The following is a 23,548-nucleotide window of genomic DNA, read 5'->3' as shown; positions in this document are numbered from 1 at the left end:
TAGCGTTAAAGGCCATCATATTAAGTTATGATAGAGTAAAGGTTCTGCATAATTTGTCTGCAGATAGCATACCACTTCTTAGTTTTTACAGCAATGGAATAAGTATTTACACATTTTAAGTATGGCTAATGTGTCAAAATAATTTTCGTGCCGCTGTATATAAAAAAATGCATCACTGTTTCCCTTCAATTTACATGCTCTTAAAAGGTTGGGTGCATTAAGAACACACTTTACGGTAATACCCAATTCAAGTCAGCTTGAAACTTGCCTGACTGAAATGTACAAGCCGCAACACTTTCTGTTTGATCTGCTCATCATATTTTTTTTTAATTCTCTAAAATACATAAATATGATCCAATCGATTAAGTATAACATTAGAAGATTAAAAAAAGGGAAAAATAACAAAAGACGGAAAAGAGAGGTCCATCGAACAGATGACGTGTTACAGCGGGTCCTTGCTTCTGCCGGGTCCGTGTAAACAGTGTGCGGTGCAGTCATACAAATCAGAAAAATGCAAGTAAACCTTTTATCATAAAACAACATTTTATTTTAGCGAAATAAAGTAAAGTATCTATAAATAAACTCCGTGAATATGTGTCTCTTTCTGCATTAGGTCGAAAGTAACGTTTAAAATCACGCTGACGTCGGACCCTCGGTTACCATATAAAGTGTGAGTGACACTCATCATTCAACACATGACACATACTAAACATTAATATTCATGTTTTAACGGATGCAGTAGCCCTGATTTGATTCATTCTGATGTGTTTTATTATGTGCCCCAGCTCTTTAGTTTGAATAGCTAAATATGTTTTTCTCTTCGTTATTTATACATTTATTTATTTTTTGGTTTTTTAAGTGAGTAATTGATAAAATAACGGCCTGACTGGGAAATTAAACTGCCACTCTAGTATTAATATTTAGTTTTATCACAACTGTCAACATAGATAAAATAGGTTAAACATTTTAACTTCTGGATATCATCATTCTTCCCATGTTGATTAATTATAGTACATAAAGACATTAGTTTTTTTTTTTAAATGTTCGGATTAAATATGCAGATACAGTGGGTAAAATGAGTATTGAACACATCACCATTTTTCTCAGTAAATATATTTTCTAAAGGTGCTGTTGACATGAAATTTTAACTAGGGGCCCGTTCTTCGTACGTCGCTAACTCAGTTAGCTGGATTTGATTGTTGACGATTTGGCATGATCTTGGATTGTTTGGTTCTTCGAAGCTCATCCCGGAGTTGCTGTCATAGCAACAGGTCCGTAAGCTTTTTAAGCAGAATTGATAGTTAAAATCTGTCCCAGCCACCGCTACTTAATTACAAGAGTATCCTACTGATCCAGGGACAATAATTTAAAATAATAGTCATTTAAAAATTTATTTAAAGATAATATAATAATGTTGTGTAGTCTTTAATACAGACACAGCCAGTTTTACTACTCACTGAAAGATTTATTCTCTCATTAGAAACGGGCAGTGTCTGTCCATGATCTACAGATGGAAACGATCAGTAGACTTACGTCCTGTGCTCACTCATAAACCAGGCAGTACATTCTAACATGTAAAAACTGTTATGCATTTATTATGATTTACAGCGGGTAAAATATGTATTGAACACATCACCATTTTTCTCAGTAAATATATTTCTAAAGGTGCTGTTGACTTGCAATTTTCACCAGATGTCGGTAACAATCCAAGTAATCCATACATACAAAGAAAGCAAAACAAATAAGTTCAGAAATTAAGTTCTGTGTAATAAAGTAGAATGACACAGGGAAAAAGTATTGAACACATGAAGAAAGGGAGGTGCAAAAAGGCATGGAAAGCCAAGACACCAGCAGAAATCTATCAGTAATTAGAAAGCAATCCTGCTCCTAGTGGAAATTAATATTAGTTGGTTCAGTCCCAACTGATGGCCTATAAAAAGGTGTTTCATGACCAACGTGTCACACAAGAAACATTTCATGATAGGTAAAAGCAAAGATCTCTCTCAAGACCTTCACAACCTTATTGTTGCAAAACATACAGATGGCATTGGTTACAGAAGGATTTCTACCAGGTGATTCTCACAAGATTTCTGACAGAGGAGTGAAAAGAATTATCAGAAGAGTTGTCCAAGAGCCAAGGATCACTTGTGGAGAGCTTCAGAAAGACCTGGAATTATCATGTACAATTGTTTCAAAGAAAATAATAAGTACAATAAGTAATGCACTCAACCGCCGTGGCCTGTATGCACGCTCACCGCACAAGGCTCTATTGCTGGAAAAAAAGCATGTTGAAACTCGTTTAAAGTTTGCTGCACATCATTTAGACAAGCCTGTGAAATACTTGGTGAATATAGTCTGGTCAGATGAGACAAAAATTGTACTCTTTGGATGCCATAATACACACCATGTTTGGAGGTCAAATGGCACTGCACATCACCCCAAAACATCATGGTGTAGCACTGGCAAAAATTAATATAATTGAAGGAAGGATGAATGGAAAAATGTACAGAGACATTCTTGATAAAAATCTGCTGCCATCTACTTATTCAGCTTTCAGATGATGTATAAATCTCAATTTTGAAAATTTTACACTTATGGCTGGTTTTGTTGTTCAGGGTCACATTTGGTTTCAGAGAAAGAAAGTAAAGCTGCTACAATGGCCCAGCCAATCACCTGACTTGAGTCCAATAGAAAATCTATGGAAAGAACTAAAGAGTAGAGTATCAATACTTATTTTCCCCGCTGTATATGCATGATTTTGAGGAAACAGTCTTTAAAGAGACCTACAGATCTACAGATGCAAATAGATCAACTGTTGGAAAATAAACTATTAAAACTGTATTTTCTTCCCCTAGTCTGAAAGAAGCATGACATGTTATGGAAGAAAAATAGCCAAAAACCTCAAAATTGACCAGTGCATGAAAAAAAGGGTTCTTCATGTGTCTGCTATATTGGTTGCAATCACTATAGTAGTGCTATGGTCAGTGGTAATCTATGGATGTCATACTGTGTCTGATGGATGGGCAGACACACGTGATGTTTGGGTGAGAGTGGTCTGTCAAGGGCCATTCAAACAGGCTGATTTCCCTGCTCATCTCCGAGCACCTGCAGTGCTGATGGTTGCCAGCCATTGTGGATGATTTTTCACATGCCAAGTTTTAGCAAATATCTTTGATCTCATTGAGTGGCTGGTTAAGATGACCAGAGAATCATTTGAAAAAGCATAATATTTCTTAATGTGCTCTGGTTTAAAACAGAACTAGGCAGTAAGATTTTTTTGTGCTTTGTTTCTGGACAACACACATTCACTAATGTTTTCTACACAGGGTAGTTCTCAATATCTCTGTGTGTGTGTTTACTGTTGCACCAAGATTCATTGGCATAATTGTATTTCAGATTAAGTGTACCTGAGAGCACACCATTCACGGCAGTTTTGAAATTTGCAGCGGAAGAGGTGAGTTGATTCATCTTTTTTTGTTTTTAATTAATGTTCATAGTCTTATTGCAACCTCATGTGAAAATGTATTTTTGAGAGATCTGCTTAAATGTAGCACTATGCATTTGCCATTGTGCTTCTGACTGACTATAGTTTAAAAAGATATATATGATGACAGTAATTCTCTACAATGGTTGGAGCATTACTGACTCTCTGTCAGATTTGCTCAATTCTGTGCAATCATTTATTAAATTGGCTTGGATCATAGCATAGATCATGATGTGAACTTTAACTCAATTGTATCCAATAGCAATAATAGTGTCTTTTTTGAATAGGTAATGATTTATTCTCATTTGAAACACACTCAGGCTTATCTCTTTGTCCACAGCCTCTCTTGTAAAAATCATAACAGGATCAATGCAGAATCATATAATACATTTGGCTAACGGTCTCAATGAAACTAGAGCCAGTGTTAGTTTGACTGCAAGAATATGATTAATGGGAATAACAATAATTTTTTTGCTGATAATCAATCTGATTATTTAAGACTTGATTTTAGACATTTGTATTGTTTAAATAATAAATGGCATTCACATTAGAGTAAGATCTTTTGAGCTTTGTTTCTTGACAAGGCACATTCACTAATGCTTTCTACACAGGGTGGTTCTCATTGTGTGTGTGTGTGTGTGTGTGTTACTGTTGCACCAAGATTCATTGGCATAATTGTATTTCAGATTAAGTGTACCTGAGAGCACACCATTCACGGCAGTTTTGAAATTTGCAGCGGAAGAGGTGAGTTGATTCATCTTTTTTTGTTTTTAATTAATGTTCATAGTCTTATTGCAACCTCATGTGAAAATGTATTTTTGAGAGATCTGCTTAAATGTAGCACTATGCATTTGCCATTGTGCTTCTGACTGACTATAGTTTAAAAAGATATATATGATGACAGTAATTCTCTACAATGGTTGGAGCATTACTGACTCTCTGTCAGATTTGCTCAATTCTGTGCAATCATTTATTAAATTGGCTTGGATCATAGCATAGATCATGATGTGAACTTTAACTCAATTGTATCCAATAGCAATAATAGTGTCTTTTTTGAATAGGTAATGATTTATTCTCATTTGAAACACACTCAGGCTTATCTCTGTGTCCACAGCCTCTCTTGTAAAAATCATAACAGGATCAATGCAGAATCATATAATACATTTGGCTAACGGTCTCAATGAAACTAGAGCCAATGTTAGTTTGACTGCAAGAATATGATTAATGGGAATAACAATAATTTTTTGCTGATAATCAATCTGATTATTTAAGACTTGATTTTAGACATTTGTATTGTTTAAATAATAAATGGCATTCACATTAGAGATTGGCCAATATTGTTTATTTTCTAATACGATGTATTAATTTGATATACTGTGAAGCTTAATTAACCCATGTAATTTGATATGATTTTAAATTATTGTAAAAAAACACACACACACATATATATATATATATATATTATTATTATTATTTGTTAGATAACTGCAATGCATTATCAATATTTTAATATTCAGTAATAGCCATTAAATTATATCTAGATATATACAATATATTTGATTTTATTCTATTTTGCTGTATCAGCGTTGGCCACTTGATTTTTGAAATCTTGCATTGGCAAAGAGTATAGACCAACTATTTAAACTGGAAAAAGTAAAGTCTAATATAAAGCTGATACATTAATGAAAGAAAAAAACACAAATAATGGCTGATATCGATATGTTCGTGATTAGCCATAAGTCTTATGAAATTAGGATCAAATTTGACAGAACCCTCTTGATTTGCGGTGGGCTGTCTGGTCTGTTTCACGGCTGTATTCAAGGCACGCAGACCTACGGCATGGCAGGATGATGTTGCAGATTAGCTTGGGTCATCGCTCCTTTTTTGACATAATGAAATGCCAAATCTGACAACCTCATAATAAGATGATGTAATGCATCAAGTGGAAGCCAGAAAGAACGATAAAGGGCCTTTTTAAAAATGCACAGGCTTATTTTCAGCTTTTTTTCACCCTCTCAATAACAATTTTTGTATTCCCGCTTCAGGTTATGGTTATGTGATCTTTCTTTGTTTTGTTGTCTCTTTTCCTCCTGACAAAAGATAGGCAAAGGAGAATTAGAAACTGAATAAACTCCCACAAAAAATCTGTAGTGAATTAATTAAATATGCATTCTTGTGCAATATAAACAGTTATACATTTGATTTTCTGATCACTGATTCTGGCACTAGCCTGGCTTCTTGCTCCCCATCAGTTTTATGCTGTTCAAGGGTGTAGAAATGCCTTCAGGTCACCCGGCAAGTTTTTTAAAGCCCCTTCAGAATGAATTTGCCTGTTTTTTTCCTTTCAGTGGCTCTTTGTGACAGTGACAGTTTCTTCTAAGCTCAGCCCAGAGAGCTCTTTCCTCACGTTTGAAGGCTTCTGTTCTGTAGGACAGACTCTTTAAATCACCTGATGCAAACACAGACTCAAGTTGATTTTTTCCTTATCCTTGTTTGACAGAGGGACTGTGCAGGGCTGTTTATGGGACATATTTGGCTGTCAGCATAAGTTGTTGATGGATTGAACAATAAAACTAGTTTTCTTTTTTTTTCTTGCATTTAAAGTTTAAAGTGCCAGCAGCCACCAGTGCCATCATTACAAACGGTAAGTTGTTGATATTATTATCATCATCATAACGCTCATATTTGGTCAAATCCTTAAACCAGATGTTCTCAATTTTTTTGACTAATTAAACTAAAATAATCAGGATTTCCCAAACCATGGGATCTTTTTATCTTGATTTTTGTTTTAGATTATTTTAATGCATTTTTTTTTTTGTCATATTTTAAATTGATTTAATGCTCTGGCAGATTCTCACATCACCTGCGCATCTTCATTGGTTTGGGTTCTTTGTCAACTGCACTAAAAAAAAACAACCACTATAGATCAAATTACAAACTGGTAGTTTTTCGTGAATCAGACAAAACATCTGCTGAATCCTTCACGTAATGAATTCACTCAAAATGAGCTGTTGTGCAATTATATAGTTAGAGAGGGAGACTGTGGGGCTATGCTGTGTCATGAGTTATTATTAAACAAATCATAAACAGAACGAAGACATAACTCACCACTCACAACACAGGACAGATATTGTAAATGGGATTGTTTGAATTGTGATTGTTCAGCGTTTTAGCACGTCAAGGCTTTCTCTGCTCTTGGCCATCTGTCTTATTCATTGACTGTCTTTAATAATGATTGTTTTGCGTATGTACTCACATTGTGATGCTGATGTTGTTTGTGATTATTATTTGTGTAGATGGCATCGGAATCAACCCGGCACAGACAGCAGGTCGGTGACGCTCCTTCACTCGATCAGGGCTGCTCTCTGCTGCAGCATCTGACTGTAATAAATGTCATTTTGTCAGCCGTAAATTATTTAGATATATCCATATGTCACACAGGACTGGAAATAGTGATATTTGTTTGTTTTTTTAGTTTATTGGTGCTTCAATCCACCTTCCATGTTTTTTAAGCTTCCTTTTCCCTGCATTTTCTCATAGCCATCTTATGAAATGATACCTCATCTTGCTCGCACTGTTTACTTGCGTGGCTGCGATTTTCCTGCCTATCCTTCATAATCACGGACATGCAAATGAATGGATCCTTCTGTTTACTGCCTCATATTGTTCATGTTTATCCGCCTTGGGGACCTTTTGAGAGATCGAATGATTTCCCGAGACTCCTTCAATAGGCTTTGCATGTGAATTTCACATATTACCTGATGAATATTGATGATGTGCTTCAATTATACCATCCCCCATTGCTGTGAGTTTATTCCCTTGACTAAATGTTTCTTTACAGATGTTTTCCATCCTACTTTACTTGTCACTTAATGCTGGAACTGTCTATGTCTGTAATCCATTATCCAATGCATTTACAAGTCTCTTCCAGCCTTGTCTTAAGGATTAAGGATAAGGATATTTAAAAATGGTTTTAATCACAATTTTGATGTGACAAAATATTTTAGAGATTGACAAAACTAGAAAAATGTATGTTCTTTATAAAAATGACAATGCCATTTTAAGATTTAATTACGTTACATGACATTAATCGCATTTTTAAAAGTCCCATATATTCAGGTTTTCCATAACCCTCCCTGGGAACCATGTTTAAAAAAAAAAAAAAAAAGTTATTGAAAATAAGAGAGATTTAATGATTGACTCCATCAATAGGCTTTGCATGTTAATTTCACAAATTAGCTGATGAATATTTATAATGTGCTTCAATTATACAATTCCCCATTGTTATGAGTTTATTCCCCCGACTAAATGTTTCTTTACAGATGTTTTCCATCCTGCTTTACTAGTCATTTACCGCTGGAGCCGTCTCTGTAATCCATTATTTGCTGTCTCTAATAAGCTGTCCCAGTGGCGTTCTGTCTGTGTTTTCCTCCCTGAGTGCCGTGCTGCATCTAATCACATGAAAATGGCCTGTAATCTTTCATAGATGTCATGGGTTGAGACCTAAATGTCAAATGAGCTGTGATTCATTAGTTTTATAGTAGTAACATGTCTAACCTGACCCGAATATGCAGCGTGTGTGTATTATAGAAACATGTACCTTCAGCTCTGCAAGTTATACAGTCACATACTAAATATAGCGCAGACACCTAGATTTTGCTTTATGCGCTGAGTGAGTTACTTATATCAGAGAGAACTGAGTGAGTCACAGTTTGTTGCTTATATACAATATACAAGTGCTTTGGTGTGATTTCATGAATTCTGATGAGAGGAAAATGTCTCAGGTTATGTATGTAACCATGGTTCCCTGAGAAGGGAACGAGACACTGCGTCCTCTAGAGGTCGCTATGGGGAACGCTTTCATCGTGACCGGTGTCTGAAGCATACATCCAAACATGACAATGAAATGTATCAACAGGGATACATAAGTTCAAATCAGAAAAAGGGAACGAGGCTGACAGCGCGTAACCCTTACCATACAGGATTTTAGAAAGTGCGCAGAATGCTTAGCGTGCACACTTACCACAATGTGGATTTTAGAAAGGGCACAGAAGCTCAGCGTGTGCACTTACCATAGCATGGTTTTAGAAACACCGTTACTAAGGGGTAACCGAAACTGTCACTTAGACAGGCCTAGGAACCCTACGTGACTGTGGCACGCTCAGGGAGTGACAATTAATTCAGCAGGAGGCCGCATGCTCAGTGCGCATGTGGATTGAAAAGGCGTATCTCATAGAAAAACCCTCCATGTGAGGGGAGTATCGCCAACTCAACCATAGTAGTCACAGAACAGACTCTGGAGCATCTGTTCATGCATAACTAGAAGGGGCGTAGCACCCAGCTCTCAGACCGAGAGGGGGACACCAGCGCCCGACTGGGAAGCAGCGTGCTCGTAGATAACCCTCCGGGTGAGGGGAGCACTGCTGAGCTCACCAAGTGAGCAGCCTAAGAGGAAGGCAGAGTCCTGATGTGCTACCCAGCAAAGCTCACAGAGCGAAGGATTCGACTCTCAAATGAGAGGGATTCAGATGCTCAGAAGTGAGCGGTGTGCTTGCAAAAGAGACCCTCCATGGTGAGGGGAGCACAGCTAGCTCACTCAACAAGCAACCCGCCAGGGAGGCAGAAGATGGCCCGGCAACCTGGCATGACTGCTAATCGGAGCTCAAAGGAGAGGAGGCCCAACTCCAAAAATAGGAGGGGGACTCAGATGCTCAATTGGGAGCGGCGTGCTCGAAGGTAACCCTCTAAGGTGAGGGGAGCACTGCTAAGCTCACCAACAAAGAGAGCAGCCTAACAGGGAGGCAGAGAGAGGCCTAACAACCTGAGGCTTCTGCTCAATGGAACTCCAAGAGCGGAGGACTTGATGAGAGGAGGCCTCAGACGCTCGATTGGGAGCGGCATGCTCAAAGGTAACGCTCCAAGGTGAGGGGAGCACTGCTAGGCTGACCAAATAGGGGCAACTAATCAGGGAGGCAGCAAGCGGCCAAACTACCTGATGTCGCTGTCACAGAGCTCAAAGAGCGGAGGGCTCGACCCTTAGCTAAGAGAGAGGAACCCAGCTCGACCGAAGCGATCAATAGCCCAGGGGCAAAGTACCTAGCTCTCAAGTAGAGAGAAGGACTCACATAATCTGCCCAGGACCGGCGAGCTCATAAAAGACCCTTCTGCAGTGAGCAGTGACCGCAAATGGGACATCAGAAATGGGATCCAGCTTAAAAGGGGATCACACATTTCAACAGGGAACAACAGGGTCCCAGCATAGAGGCAACTGACCAAGGAGGCAACAGGGACATGCCTAACAACTCAGTATTGTTGCATATGGAGTTCTCGGGAGCAGCGCTCTCAGTTTTCAGGCTGAGGCGGGACCTAGAGCATAACGGTGCTAGATTAGAAGGTGGGAATCCAGCAGGGCCTAATTAAAGACAGTCAACTGATGCAGCTGGACGCAATCTCGTGCTCTCTATGGCGATAGAGAGCATGGGTCCCATTTAACCAGACTGATAGAATCTGAAGCAACAGCAGGACCCGATAACAATTCATGCATGCAGAGCTACTGCTCCTCAGAGCCGAAGCTTTCAGGAAGGGTTTCCGCAGAAACACATCTCACGCGTACCTCAGGGAATGCAGTGTGCTCAAGCCCACTCCACGGAGGGGCGATTACTGGTTTGACCATAAGGGCAGTGTGACAGGGCGGTCCCGTGGGCCTGACCATCTATCGAGCTGCAGAGTGGAATTAAGGAGTGTTGAACTCCTCAGCGAGAGGAACAGTGCATGATGGTTGAGGAATGACTCACATCTCAGGAGACCCCTCAGGGTGAGAGATGAGTAGCACGTCCTGGCCAGGGCAGCTTCTCGAAGCAAACACCCAGCCAGGAGATCAGGGAGCACATAACGAAGCATTATACTCCGAAAAATGCTCAACCTGAATGGAGGACCCGCGGTTCCTGAGCGTTATACTGCGGACCTGATCGGCTAAAAAGGCTCTCGCAGAGGCCCAGCGACTTGGCTGCGTGGTCCAGTAAGCATGAAGCCGAAGATGCACAACTATCATCCAGCCTGGATCCAGTACCGACGGGTGAGCTACCATCACCACCTGACTTTAGCAGGGGAGGTGCTCGCAGAGGTCCTAACCCTAAAACAAATTCAGAAAAACAGAAACGGGTCCAAGTTGCGCTGCGGAGAAACTAGTAAGTGAATTCACATAAACTAGAAATAGATGGATGAAATGGATCGTACTCACCAACCACGGCTCCCGCACATGACTCAAGCTCACGGGTATCATCTGAAGGCGAAGCCCGAAGAGCACTTGGGTCCGGACCATCAGTAGGTAGTTCTATGGGACATAGAAACTAACCAAAACATCATAGGTCCAGCATGAGAGACTGTAATGCGAGCGCAATGCCACCGTCTCAACGGAAGTGCCGAAAAGCTCAGAAGGGAAAACTGGCGCATCAAGGAGAAAGCCCTTTTCTCCCGTCCCGATATCCGCCAGGTTCACCCACAGATGCCTCTCCGTAACCACCATGGCCGCCATAGATCTGCCAATGGCAGTGGCGGTCTGCTTAGTGGCACGGAGATCTGTGGTGCGATGCAACTCAGCCACCTCATCAGGGGATAAACCCCCGGCCTTTATCCAGGTTTTCCAACAGGTCAGCCTGATAATCCTGAAGCACCGCCATGGTGTGCAATGAAGCTGCAGCCTGACCTGTTGCTGCGTATGCCCTGCTATTCAAACTAAATGTATCTCGAAGGGGTTTAGATGGCATTGAGGGAGCCTTAAGAGAAGATGTCTCACCAACAGAGAGATAAACTGGCTAGCATCTCTTTAATAGGGGGCATCCTCTCATAACCGTTCTCACGCATCCGCTCAATATCGGCATAACTAGTATGCTGAAACCTATGGATGTGAAATGAAAACTGAGTTTTCCAAGCCTTCTCGATCCCCACATGGAGATCAGGAAGAAATGGAAGGCTCAGTTGAGCTGGCACATTTCAACAGGGAACAACAGGGTCCCAGCATAGAGGCAACTGACCAAGGAGGCAACAGGGACATGCCTAACAACTCAGTATTGTTGCATATGGAGTTCTCGGGAGCAGCGCTCTCGGCTCTCAAGCTGAGGCGGGCCCTCAAAGCACAAACTGGGAGCGATAGGCTCATAGCTAACCCTCGCAGTGAGGGGAGCATTTATCAGCTCGACCAGAAGGCAGCGCTAGATTAGAAGGGTCAGTCTAGCAGGGCCCAATGAGAGACCGTCAACTGACGCAGCTGCCAGGTAATGACATCATAGGCTGTCGCCAGCCAATGTTATTGTCGTGATTAGATGTATGCTTCAGACTCCGGTCAATCTGAAGGCGTTCCCCATAGCGACCTCTAGAGCAGTGTTTCCCAACCTTTTTTTAGTTGCTGCACCCTTTGGAAATTTTAACAAACTTGTGGCACCCTACAACATTAATTCTGTCACAATATTTGAATTTCTAACTTCGATATGATAATTTGAAGAGTATAGATATTCGGTGACTTTGCTGTTCCGATGAGCATGAACGGTATACGAGTGGAGCGACTGAGCGGAGAGCACACGCATAGAGCGGGATAATATGCAGAGCGTCACACCACGTGAAAGTGAAACCTGAGCGGTGACCTAATTTTCGGCAGCCGAAATTTCGGTGCATCTCTAATTATTGGCGGCATCAGAAATGGCTATCATATAATGGATGCTTTTTAAAAAAAAAAACATTTTAGCAATTTAAAAATATAAAAAAATGATTTTTTACACGGCACCCCTGTTCTCAACAGACGGCACCCCGGTTGGGAAACACTGCTCTAGAGGACGCAGTTTGAAGTTCCCTCGGAAGGGAACCAAGCTGTACCAATCAACCACTGAACAGACCTTTATTTATAGTTTTAGCTGTAATCATACAATGTGTCATATGCTGTATATAATATGTTATATCTCTCTGATTCTACAGGAAATGTGTTCCTGAAACACGGCTCAGAGCTACGAATCATTCCCAGAGATCGGGTCGGAGGAGGTCGCCAGCCCAGGATGTGACTATCCAGTGCTTTTCTGTCACAGACGATGAACATGCTTATTTATTGTCCACCCCTTAGGTGTCAACTCTCACAGGCACTGCTGCGGCTCCAAATCTGTCAGAGGACCTCACAAATCTCACCGAGCTGCCGTCACAGCCCCCTTCTCAAAGATATACACTCGCAGGATGTTGTCGATTTGTTGTGCCCCAAAATTTCGAACCACTAGGTATTTGATCTTTCACAAAATATTCCATCTCTCTTTTTTTAAGATCACACACTTAATATGTTCATAAAGCATAGTTTTACATGTCTTAAATGCATAATGTCTACTTAAAGTCCAATTAAATGTATAAATACTGTTTAAAAAAAAGATGATTTTCCATTTTAAGAAGAAAAGGCAAATGAATGAATGAATAATTTTTTGGCTTTTTTTCTTCATATTTTGTGTTTCATTAATGGTTGTTTTGAGCTCTGTTATATAACTGTTATTGCAGGCAGATAATGACAGTGTCAATGTGATGAAACTCCTGCAGTTGTGTAGCTAAACAAAACTATACAACAGTATGATTAAAGAAGCTCTAAATAAAATAACAAAAGATGCATTTCATAATATACTTACTATGTAAAAAATATTTACAAAATAACTCTTTCCATAGTTGTAATAAACCAATTTGACGTCTAGTTTCTTAAAAGTTGCTCTTTGTAACTTTCGTGGTAACACAAGTCGGCGTGCCTTTTCATTAAGGCTTCAAATCATGGCTTGACTTGAATAGTACTTCAGGCTAATGAATGACAGGCTCTACCTTTGCTTTTACACCCTCCACCTTCCTCCTTCCTCCTTCCCTTACATTACTGCCAGGCAGAAGAGGAGGAGGAGGAGGAGAAAAAGGGTCAGGCTATTCAGTGTGATAATGGATCTTTCATTTGTTTTAATAAAAGAGCAGGCATGCTGTGCCCTTTCCATGCCACTCATTACTGGGAAAAGGGGAGAAGTGCATTATAAATACAGCAAGGCCTACATTATTCAAACGCAGACATGTTACTCTGGATCACATTTGAAAAGGCATCGCTTGCCTCCAGCCTCATTTGGCAGGAAATGATGCGGTTTGTTCATTACCCATGGAAGAAATTGTGCTTTTACGGACGTGACAGAGCTTGCCAGTGTGACAAATGTCAAATTTAGAAGTAAAAAAGTTACAAATACACTTGTAGTGTTCTTGTCATAAACATTAAAGAAACCAATGAATACTGATCTGTATAGTGCCTGTTTTTGTTGAATAGGTTCAGCTTGTAATTCTGCTACTTAGGATGTTTCGTCTGTTCACTTAATTTAATGTATATAAACAAACCATGTTTCAAAGCTTTCAGTGGATAAGACAGGCTTCAAAAGTCTCCTTTATGGTTCAAAGAGGTAGAAAGACATGCAGTGATGTTGCTATTTGCATAAATTCAATCCTGTGCCATCTGTAAGAAGCCTTCTTAAGTAAGCAAATGACAGAACTGTTGAATATTTATGTTAGATATTTTGTATAGGTGTCGTGGACATGATTGTGTGATTTGAGGGGTTTAAACAGGGCATTACCTTACAACCTTTCTATCAGAGCTTTAAAGGGGTCTTGAACTGAGAAATCAAAATTCCGTTGATCTTTTTTTTGACATATAAGATATCATTGTACTATGCATTCTGATGAGGTGGGTCAAAACAGGACAGAAAAACAGCCTATTGCTTCTAAATTATGATGTTTTTTTATGTCAACATTTTTAACATTATAAGTACACCTCAGAGAACAGTACAAAATAATAAAAAGGCAGTCATGACCCCTTTAAGCCTTTTGATGGTACAGATATAAGCCAGCTAAGCCTATGAAACAGCTGTACAATACTGGGGTCTTGTGATTGTACAACAGTTTTATGTACCTGCAAAAACACATACATGTTTTTTTCTTATATTTCTATAGAAACTCCTAATCGAACATTTCTGTGAGGTTCGTGAGAGATTGAACGCTCACACAAAGGCCACCAATGAAGTGCTGTTGTCAAATAAGTCATTTTTCACCCACCTCCTCAATGGCTGAATGTTGTCCACATGTATTACAGATAAGCTATCGCTGCCTGTCAGTTCTGCTTCTCACTCAATGTATCTTTCAGATGAAAAGATATGTGGCATGAATTTAGATTTAGCTTGTGCGTTCAAGCAGTAGATTCATTTTCTGGAGTTCACAGAAGTAATTAATTTGCTATATTCTTTCAAGCAAAGGAAATACTAGCTTTGCGAGTGTAAAGCAGCAAATTGGTTTGGCCTTTGAAAGAATGTGGTTTTATGATGTTCAGTTTTTCAGTCACAAAAATGAATTATCTGTGTCCTTTGTAGCAACAAGGTTCAGGGAATATCAAAGAAATGCCTTTTTTGTCACTGCATCATAATGTTTTGACTTTACAAGAAGTCATAATTGGCAAAAATAATAATAATAAAAGCAAAGCCAAACACAAAACAAAAATTAAAGCAAAGTCATAAATAAAACCCTCAAAACAAAAATCTCAAAAATTAAAGCAGAGTAATGCCAGAAACAAAATAAACAGAACAAGAATCAAAGTAAAGGCAGAAACAAAAATAAAAAGCAAAGCAAAGCCAAACACAAAACAAAAATAAAAGCAGTCATAAATAAAACCCTCAAAACAAAAATCTCAAAAATGAAAGCAGAAAACAAAACGAGAATCAAAAGAAAGCCAAAAACAAAAGAAAATTCATAAAAACAAACAAACAAAAATAAAAGCCTAAAACAAACAAACCACTCAATCATCTAGTTTTGGTTTATTTTACATGCTCAAATTGAAAATGCTTGATTCAGTTATTTATTGTTTGTTTGGTTTTGTTTGTTTTATTTCAAATACTCCTTATTAACTTTTACTGTAGCATGGCCTACCTTAATACATGCTACAACTAAATTTTCTAGAAAACACCTTGCATTTATCTTGGAATTCTCTTAAATTTTCTCAGCCCATTTTGTTTGCTGATGTAAATGTGCACAATGTACATGGGCGATTATTTATTTATTTTATTTTATTTTTGTTGCTAACTCTGATACAAAGTTTATTTTATACATACTTGACATATATACACTCTATAATTATGTATTTAGGGGCTTTTTTTATTTGTTTGTTTCTATAACTCGTGGTTAGGGCTAGGGTGGGGGAAAAATGTTGTTTCTATTCTATATCTTTTTTTAAAATTCTCATACCAGTCAGTCAGCATATTGTGGCATAATATTGGAGAGGTCATCCTTGCACCTCTCTTAAATATTTGTTTGGTATTCTAGAGGTGTCTTGCCCTGCTTTAAATTCTATTAGATGAAATGTCATGCTGGCACGAGGCTGTACCTTCTTAGAGCTCGGCTTCAGTTTCATTTTACACTTGATGTGACAGGAATGACTGAACAGGACATTAGCAGCGGCACATGCAATTCCAACATGCGAAGAAATGTTGATACAGTGTAATATGTTGTGAAAATGTGTTTTTAGTTATTGCACATTATTAGCTATGAAAAGGCATCTTGTCAGGCATCTCAATTTCATTCTATCGTTACTTGAAATCCAGATTCATTTTAAATGTTTTGCATGACACTCATTCCTCAACAAAACAATTTAATATCCAGCTTTCATAAGCAGTAGAGTACTGCTGTAGTCCCAGTGATGTTTACACAGTGCCAGACAAATGGACTACGGAATGAAAAAGCAAGAGGCTATTAACATAACATGGAAACACCTTCAGAAGGTCGGTCATAGATCGGCATGAAAAGCACATGCAGCTCGAGGCTAATGTCACGTGATTTTTTAAAAATGTATGTAAATAATTTTTACACTATAAATAAAATTATTTATGTTTATTTCTTATTTATTTGTTTAGATTCTCATGGTTTTAATCGTAATAACTGATTAATTAATAAATGTTATTAGAGTGTTCGCTCAAAGTTATATGGTCTTCAACAATGTTTTCAAAACGTTAGCAAAACATTATTTATACTTCATGGAATGTTTGTTTTACGAAACATTTCAGTTAGACATCGGACAATATATTTTTTTTTAATTCATGTAAATAATTTTTTACAGTATAAATTATAATATGATTTGTTTATATATCTATTTGTTTAGATTATCATAGCTTTAATCATGTTATAATTGATTAATAAACTTTAATAGAACATTCATTCAAAGGTATCTGGTTTTTGAAAATGTTCTAAAAACATCAGCAAAAACGTTATTTATACATCGTTCATGGAATGTTTTTAATGAAGCATTTTAGTTGGGCATTGGATAATTTTTTACATGAGTTACGAACAAACATCTTCCAATAATGTTAAAAGAATGTTCAGTGTTATCTGGTTTTTAATAAAGTTCTCAAAATGTTAGCACAAAAACATTATTTATACACTATAGCTTTTTTATTTTTATTTTTCCTTTTTTTTTTTTTACAGAAATTTTAGTTAGACATAAGATAATGATTTTTTAAAAATGTATGTAAATAATTTTTACACTATAAATAAAATTATTTATGTTTATTTCTTATTTATTTGTTTAGATTCTCATGGTTTTAATCGTAATAACTGATTAATTAATAAATGTTATTAGAGTGTTCGCTCAAAGTTATATGGTCTTCAACAATGTTTTCAAAACGTTAGCAAAAACATTATTTATACTTCATGGAATGTTTTACGAAACATTTCAGTTAGACATCGGACAATATATTTTTTTTTAATTCATGTAAATAATTTTTTACAGTATAAATTATAATATGATTTGTTTATATATCTATTTGTTTAGATTATCATAGCTTTAATCATGTTATAATTGATTAATAAACTTTAATAGAACATTCATTCAAAGGTATCTGGTTTTTGAAAATGTTCTAAAAACATCAGCAAAAACGTTATTTATACATCGTTCATGGAATGTTTTTAATGAAGCATTTTAGTTGGGCATTGGATAATTTTTTTTTTTTATTTTATTTTATGTTTTTCATGTAAATCATTTTCACACTAAATAATAATATTATTTATGTTTATTTGTTTAGATTATAGAACATACATTCAAAGGTATTTGGTCATTAATAAAAAAAAGTTAGCAAAAACATGCATATTGTTTTATGAGATGTTTTAGTTGGACATTGGATCATTTTTTAGAAAAGCTTGATTGGAAATGAATATCATTCTTTGATATTACATGGTGATATTTACCTTGAATTTTCTTTAATGAATTTTCTTCATACATCATGTGTCTTTTTTTTTTTTAACTCAAGTTTTTTATAAACACCAAAAAAAGAAAAAAAAATTAGAGAGATTTATTTTGTGTTGTGGAAATGGCCATGGCATGGGATAGTCATAATTTTTGAAAAATGTATATTAACCATTTTCATGCTATGAAAATACTGATGTGATATTTACTAAAAACATATTTAACTTAATTTTCTGCATGTAGTACATCACGTTCCAGATTTTAAGTTAATAAATAAATAAATAAATAAGAAATACATAAAAAGAGCGAACAAACAAACAAATAAATAGTTTTGTGTTGTGGAAATGGCAAAACAACTGCAGGACAGTCATATTTTTGAAAATAAATATTTTTTTACAATTATTTTTACACTGTAAATATTGAAATGATTATCATAATATGCATTTTCATAGTTACAAAAATATACCAAATAACTACAAGAAACACTTGTTGGAGGTTATCGCCGGCAGGACCATTTATTAGATCCAAGGTTTCACATACTTTTTCCACCCTGCCTATTGTTATTCATTCAATAAAGTCATGAAAATGCAACATTCGTGGAAGTTATTTGTTTAGACAGGCTCTGTTTATATTTGTTTGACTTGGAAGTTAAGATACAATTTCATGCATAATTTTATATAAATCACAAACATTTTCCTTCTTATCTACATGTTAGCATTTGAGATAACCCAAGGAATATAATGAACTCCACTGCAGTCCATTATAATTGTCTTTCCTCCTCCATCATGACTTTACATTTGCAGGTCTGACCTTCTCACACGGCGTCATTTTAAAAAGATTTACCCAATCTTTTCTGGAGGCTGGATTCTCTCTCATTCAGTGTGAGGGTCTGACCTAAAAACTGTATTTCATTCTCTCAGATAGTGATATTAGAAACTATTAGCCCTCTGATGTGGCACGGTCCTTTCTGGTTGAGCAGATCTTCGCCTGTGGCCTCTCCTGATACCAGTGCATCTATCCATCCACCCTCCACAGGGCCTGCATTAGATCTCATTTTAGATTACCTGCTTCTAATGGAAATCCAAGTGACCTTTCACCGACAGGGTCTGAACACGAAAGACAAATATTTGTTTCAGTCCTTCACCTTCCTTGATTCTTCTCCACTCTTGTTTAAGCTAATTCTTTCAATTTCAACCTGACACGGTAATACCCCTTGAAAGTCTGCTATTTTTTTGAACATTACTATTCTTTGGAGCATTAGTGAAGGCTAGACAATAATACAACAGTGCCCTCTTCTGGATCATCCACCTTATTTGCACGAGGATTTGGACATTTGCCATGAAGCTGTAATGATGCCTAATTATAACTGGCTGCCATAGAGCTGATGAGGTCTGTACTTCTCAACCCCTACAATCAAAAGCCTTTATGTAACACTCAATTAATCTCTCAAACAAGCCGGAGTATGAGAGTTTTCTCTCTCCCACGGGTTACTTTTGAAAATTAGCCTCGGTAATAGCAGCAGGTGACACACCGCTGGCTGCCAACATGTAGACTATTACACCTCACCGACTCATACGTGCTTTTTGACTGTAAATTAAATATGAAACTTACTTTTTAACAGTGACCGGAAAGGGCTTGGGTTGGTAATTTGTCCTTGAACTTCAACAGCGGTCGTTGAAATAATGATATCAGTCAGTTAACAAGCGCTCGTGCACATTTAGTTACTGAGTACAATATAGAGAGTAAAGTGCAAATGAGGCACTAATGAGGGTTGTTATGGAATTTCTGAGAAAAAATATATAAATATTTACCACGTAGTGTGATATTTAGAAAAAGGCAAACAAATAACAATTTATTAATTATACTATAACTACTCCTCCCCCCCCTTCCATTAAATAGTTTTTTTTTTCAGCAAAAAAAAAGTGATTTAAAGAAAATGTAAACAAAAGAAAAATCAGTAATAAAAATATGTGAAATTATGCTTAAATTTAAGCATCCTCCTTTTGACATTTTCCATGAAAGACAAAGCATAAGAAGCAGCCAATCATATAAAGGCTTATATAATATTGATGAAGCTCATATGCCTTTATATGATACTTCATATTAAGCCAACAATGACTTTTCATCTCATAATTTAATCTTTTTATCTGATAATTATTACTTTTATGTCATAATTATGTCTTTTAAGCATAATTTCCCCCCCTTTTTTCACATGTGGAAAAAATGGTCTTCCATAAAAATTATGTATGATGCTGAATATGCTAATTATGACCTAGAATGTCATATATGTGACTTCTTATCTTGTCATTTCAATTTACACTGTATGTCATAATTATAACATTTAATGTCATAACTATGACGTGTTATCTCATAATTATGACTTTTATGTAAAAAATTATGATTTGCCGAAGCATTTTTTCTTTTTTTCATGTGGCAGAAATGGTCTTCCATAAAAAGTATGTTTGATGCTAAATATGATAATTATAGCCTAACCTAGCATCTCATAAGTGTGGCTTTTATCTTGTAATTTTGACTTGTGTAATTATGACATAATTTAGACTTTGTATCTCATGATTAAGACTTGTCTAATAATTCCGCCTTTTTAATTCCATAATAATGCCTTTTTATCTCACTTTCAATTTTATGTCAGAATGATGATTTTTATATCATAATTATGATTTACCAATACATGCTATTTCATATGTGGCAAAAATTTACATTTATAGGCCTGTTTATATCATTTTAATTATATAATATTGTTTCTTTATTTTTTATTGTTGGATGCTGCCAATTTATAGCAGTTGGAAAGAGAATTTTGTTAGACTGGCAGCTGTTATTCCTCAGAGCAAACACATTTCTCGTCTGACTTGAGCCCAGCGCCATCAGCAGGACAGTTGTTTCAATAGTTGTCATTTAGCTCCAAACAAAGTTCTAATTTGAAGCTAAAGCTCTAAAGGTGAGTAACATCTTCCCCACCATCCTCATGTCTTTAGGTGAAAAACATATAATGTTAAACGAACATTTAGACAACAATGAGTACTGGCTTGAGAATATTTCCCTTCCCTGCAAACATCTGTGACAGAAATGGCAACAGTACTCAAGAGGAACAAGTGACCTTTCAGAAAATACATAATGTTCACTTTCACAAATCCTTTAGATGATGTTTTGCTAGTTTGTAAGGTGGAAAGATGCACCTTTAACTTCAGCAAGATATTTTTAACTGTGGTGCAGCTTCTTCCAGATCCATTGGGGGGACAAAACCTAGAAAATATTTTGTTATTATAGGCCTAGTACCAAGAGAGTGTTCCACATATCTTTTTTTTTTGTTGTTGTTGTTTTTTTGGATACCAAGAGTGTTGTGGCTAATCTGTGTCTTTAATAACCTCTGTACTATATGCAAGAGATAAAGAGAGATGAATAAACTCCACAAATTTGTGAAGAACCTGCATAATCCAGCATAATTTGTAAATGAGAGAATGTGAACACCTGCACAAGAAGATCACATGGTTAATGCCACACATTTACTTTGAAAGAAATTGCAAAGAAAGAACAGATTTTGAAATAATTCTTATTCAAAAATCTAATGTCTGGTTTTTAATTGGTTTGATTCATGACTCATTCAGTGAGAGTGTCAGTGTCTGACAAGTGGGCAAATGTACTATTTTCCATTGTAATTCGGAACTTTTCTCAGTCTGCAGTTATGCCAGATGACAGACGGTCACTCACCACAGGACAACAGAAGGAACCTGAGAACGGACGTTTAACAGCTGTGAACTTTAATATGAGTGGGCTGCCTTTTTTCACATGTATTTGTATGTCATGTCTGTATAAAAATTAAATGCACTGTAAAAAAAACTTCTAAGATATCAAACAAATAAATGTTTTTGTCACTGGTTGTGTGTGTTATGTCATTGGACAGCTCAAGGCATGATTGCATCAGTTTTAATACCGAAATATGCTTATCGTTTAAACATCAGTTTAAACATTGGCACATTTTTGTTTCTTTTCTTTGTTTTTAAGTGCCCCACTTTTTGCAGCACTGCAGACTTTTCAAGGCACTTTTGGTCCCTTTGGACAAAGTGTGTTATAGTCTTGATCACAGAGATTAGAGGTCTGATTGATTCTGTCTACCTTCACCAATAAAGTGGCCATATTTTCCCAGGGCTACATTGAGACAAAAAATTAAATTGAAAAACTGAGATGTGGAGAGAAAATACCAAGACTCTAACGCAGTCGAGCCATCAGGAGTTTTTATGGTGCCTGAACAGATGATTGATTACAGGTTTGAAGGTTTGTGGGAAACAGTCATTCTCAGAGAGCACACGTGAAAACACTGACTGTAGTCTTTCATATTGTAATTAAAAAAACACATGTGTCCCAACGAACTTCAGAAGACTCTCGCCTTTCTTCTCCCTCCAGAATTTTTCTTTAACCAAGAAGAAACCATTGTCCAAAGTGTCTTCACCAAAACATCTCAAACTGTAGAGAAAAGGCAAAACGATTGTTTGTTTGTTTATTTAAAATTTTTTCTTCTTTTCTCACAGACTACACACAATACAATTGTACTGTACATCTTTTGGTATAAGAAAAATATACCCTGACAGTAATAGTATCACTTAATAGTATTAATTAGTTAATACAGTAAAAAAGGACTTGATTATAATTTGAAATTAATTCAAATTAATACATTTATTTATTACCTCCAATGGGACAATATTAACCTATAACCTATATATATATATATATATATATAAAATCATTAATATTGCAGTATAGTTTTCATCCTCATATGATACTTTTAGCTGTCAGGAATGATAGACGCTTAAGGCAAAAGTTACAGCTACACTATTTATAATGGGTTACATCCTTTTTACTAAAATATATTCATCAGCAGAAGTCAAGAATACTTTAATACTTTAATATAGGCACTTTAATGAGGTAATGTTCATTACATATTTTAAACAAACACATTTGTTTTCATAGCTAGCGTTGCCCTGACCTCATAGCTAAAATAAGATCAAGTCTTTTATGGCTCCCAGTGACATTGTGAGTATGTAATGCTTATATTAACTCTTAAATGGTTTCTGTATCCTGGGGGTTACAGGTATTTGAGAGGCTGAAGTGAGGAACAGTGAGTGAGTGGGCCTAATTTCTAAGTAAAATATTAAAAAGGAACCCCGAGGCAGGTCAAGAGTCTTAGAATAAAAACTCTGGCATTAACTCATCATTTTTATCTGACTTTAGGGTAAATGTTATTCATCTTGCTCACTTCTTTTTATGTCCAAAGCAACTTACATTGCATTCAAGGGTCACATAGTATTATCACTTCTTGCATTCCCGGGGAATCGAACCCATCACCTTGGTATTGCTAATACTAAGCGTTGCCATTTGCGCTACACAGGAAAAACTGTAAGCAGTTATTTTGATGTTTTAAAATAGCAATACATTAATTTAATATAGGAATAGATACAAGTTTAAATTCAAATGCACTATAACTATAGACAGCATGAATAAACAAACAAACAAATAAATAAAAAAATTACTGGATATCCAAGGGGGAAAGAGACTTTTACAACTTAAATTGTTTTTTGTTTAATAAAATGAAAAGATGCCTTTAATGAGAACATACAAACACATTCTATGAATGTTTCTAATGTAAGAAATGTAGAGAGTTACAATTGTACCCAGACGCGCCTATCTACAACACAACTAAAGAAGACAGTCAAATCCTCTGAGAACATCACCTGCGAACGTGGGAATCCAAGTCTCCGTCCAATAGAATGAGCCTGTGGGCGTGTCCTCCT

The 23,548-nt window shown here is 36.6% G+C and overlaps 1 protein-coding gene across 1 annotated transcript; it reads left to right on the top strand.

Moving 5' to 3' along the window:
- Positions 1-323: 323 nt before the first annotated feature.
- On the top strand, positions 324-12,897 carry ufm1 (ubiquitin-fold modifier 1). Its single transcript, XM_016528389.1, has 6 exons — positions 324-513; positions 614-670; positions 3,397-3,454; positions 6,089-6,128; positions 6,781-6,813; positions 12,452-12,897. Coding segments are annotated over exons 1-6 (273 nt in total). The 5' UTR covers positions 324-511; the 3' UTR covers positions 12,535-12,897.
- The last annotated feature ends 10,651 nt before the right edge of the window (positions 12,898-23,548 follow it).

Source organism: Sinocyclocheilus rhinocerous, unplaced genomic scaffold, assembly GCF_001515625.1.
Source record: "Sinocyclocheilus rhinocerous isolate Xijiao unplaced genomic scaffold, SAMN03320098_v1.1 scaffold603, whole genome shotgun sequence".
In the NCBI taxonomy this organism is placed as follows: Eukaryota; Metazoa; Chordata; class Actinopteri; order Cypriniformes; family Cyprinidae; genus Sinocyclocheilus; species Sinocyclocheilus rhinocerous.
This window is presented reverse-complemented; position numbering and strand designations above follow the sequence as displayed.

What these genes read in the sequence shown, in the direction of transcription:
- ufm1 (XM_016528389.1), top strand. An exon ending in TGAAATTTGCAGCGGAAGAG is followed by an intron (nt 3,455 to 6,088) that starts GTGAGTTGATTC and finishes TTGCATTTAAAG; the next exon opens with TTTAAAGTGCCAGCAGCCAC. An exon ending in CAGTGCCATCATTACAAACG is followed by an intron (nt 6,129 to 6,780) that starts GTAAGTTGTTGA and finishes TTATTTGTGTAG; the next exon opens with ATGGCATCGGAATCAACCCG.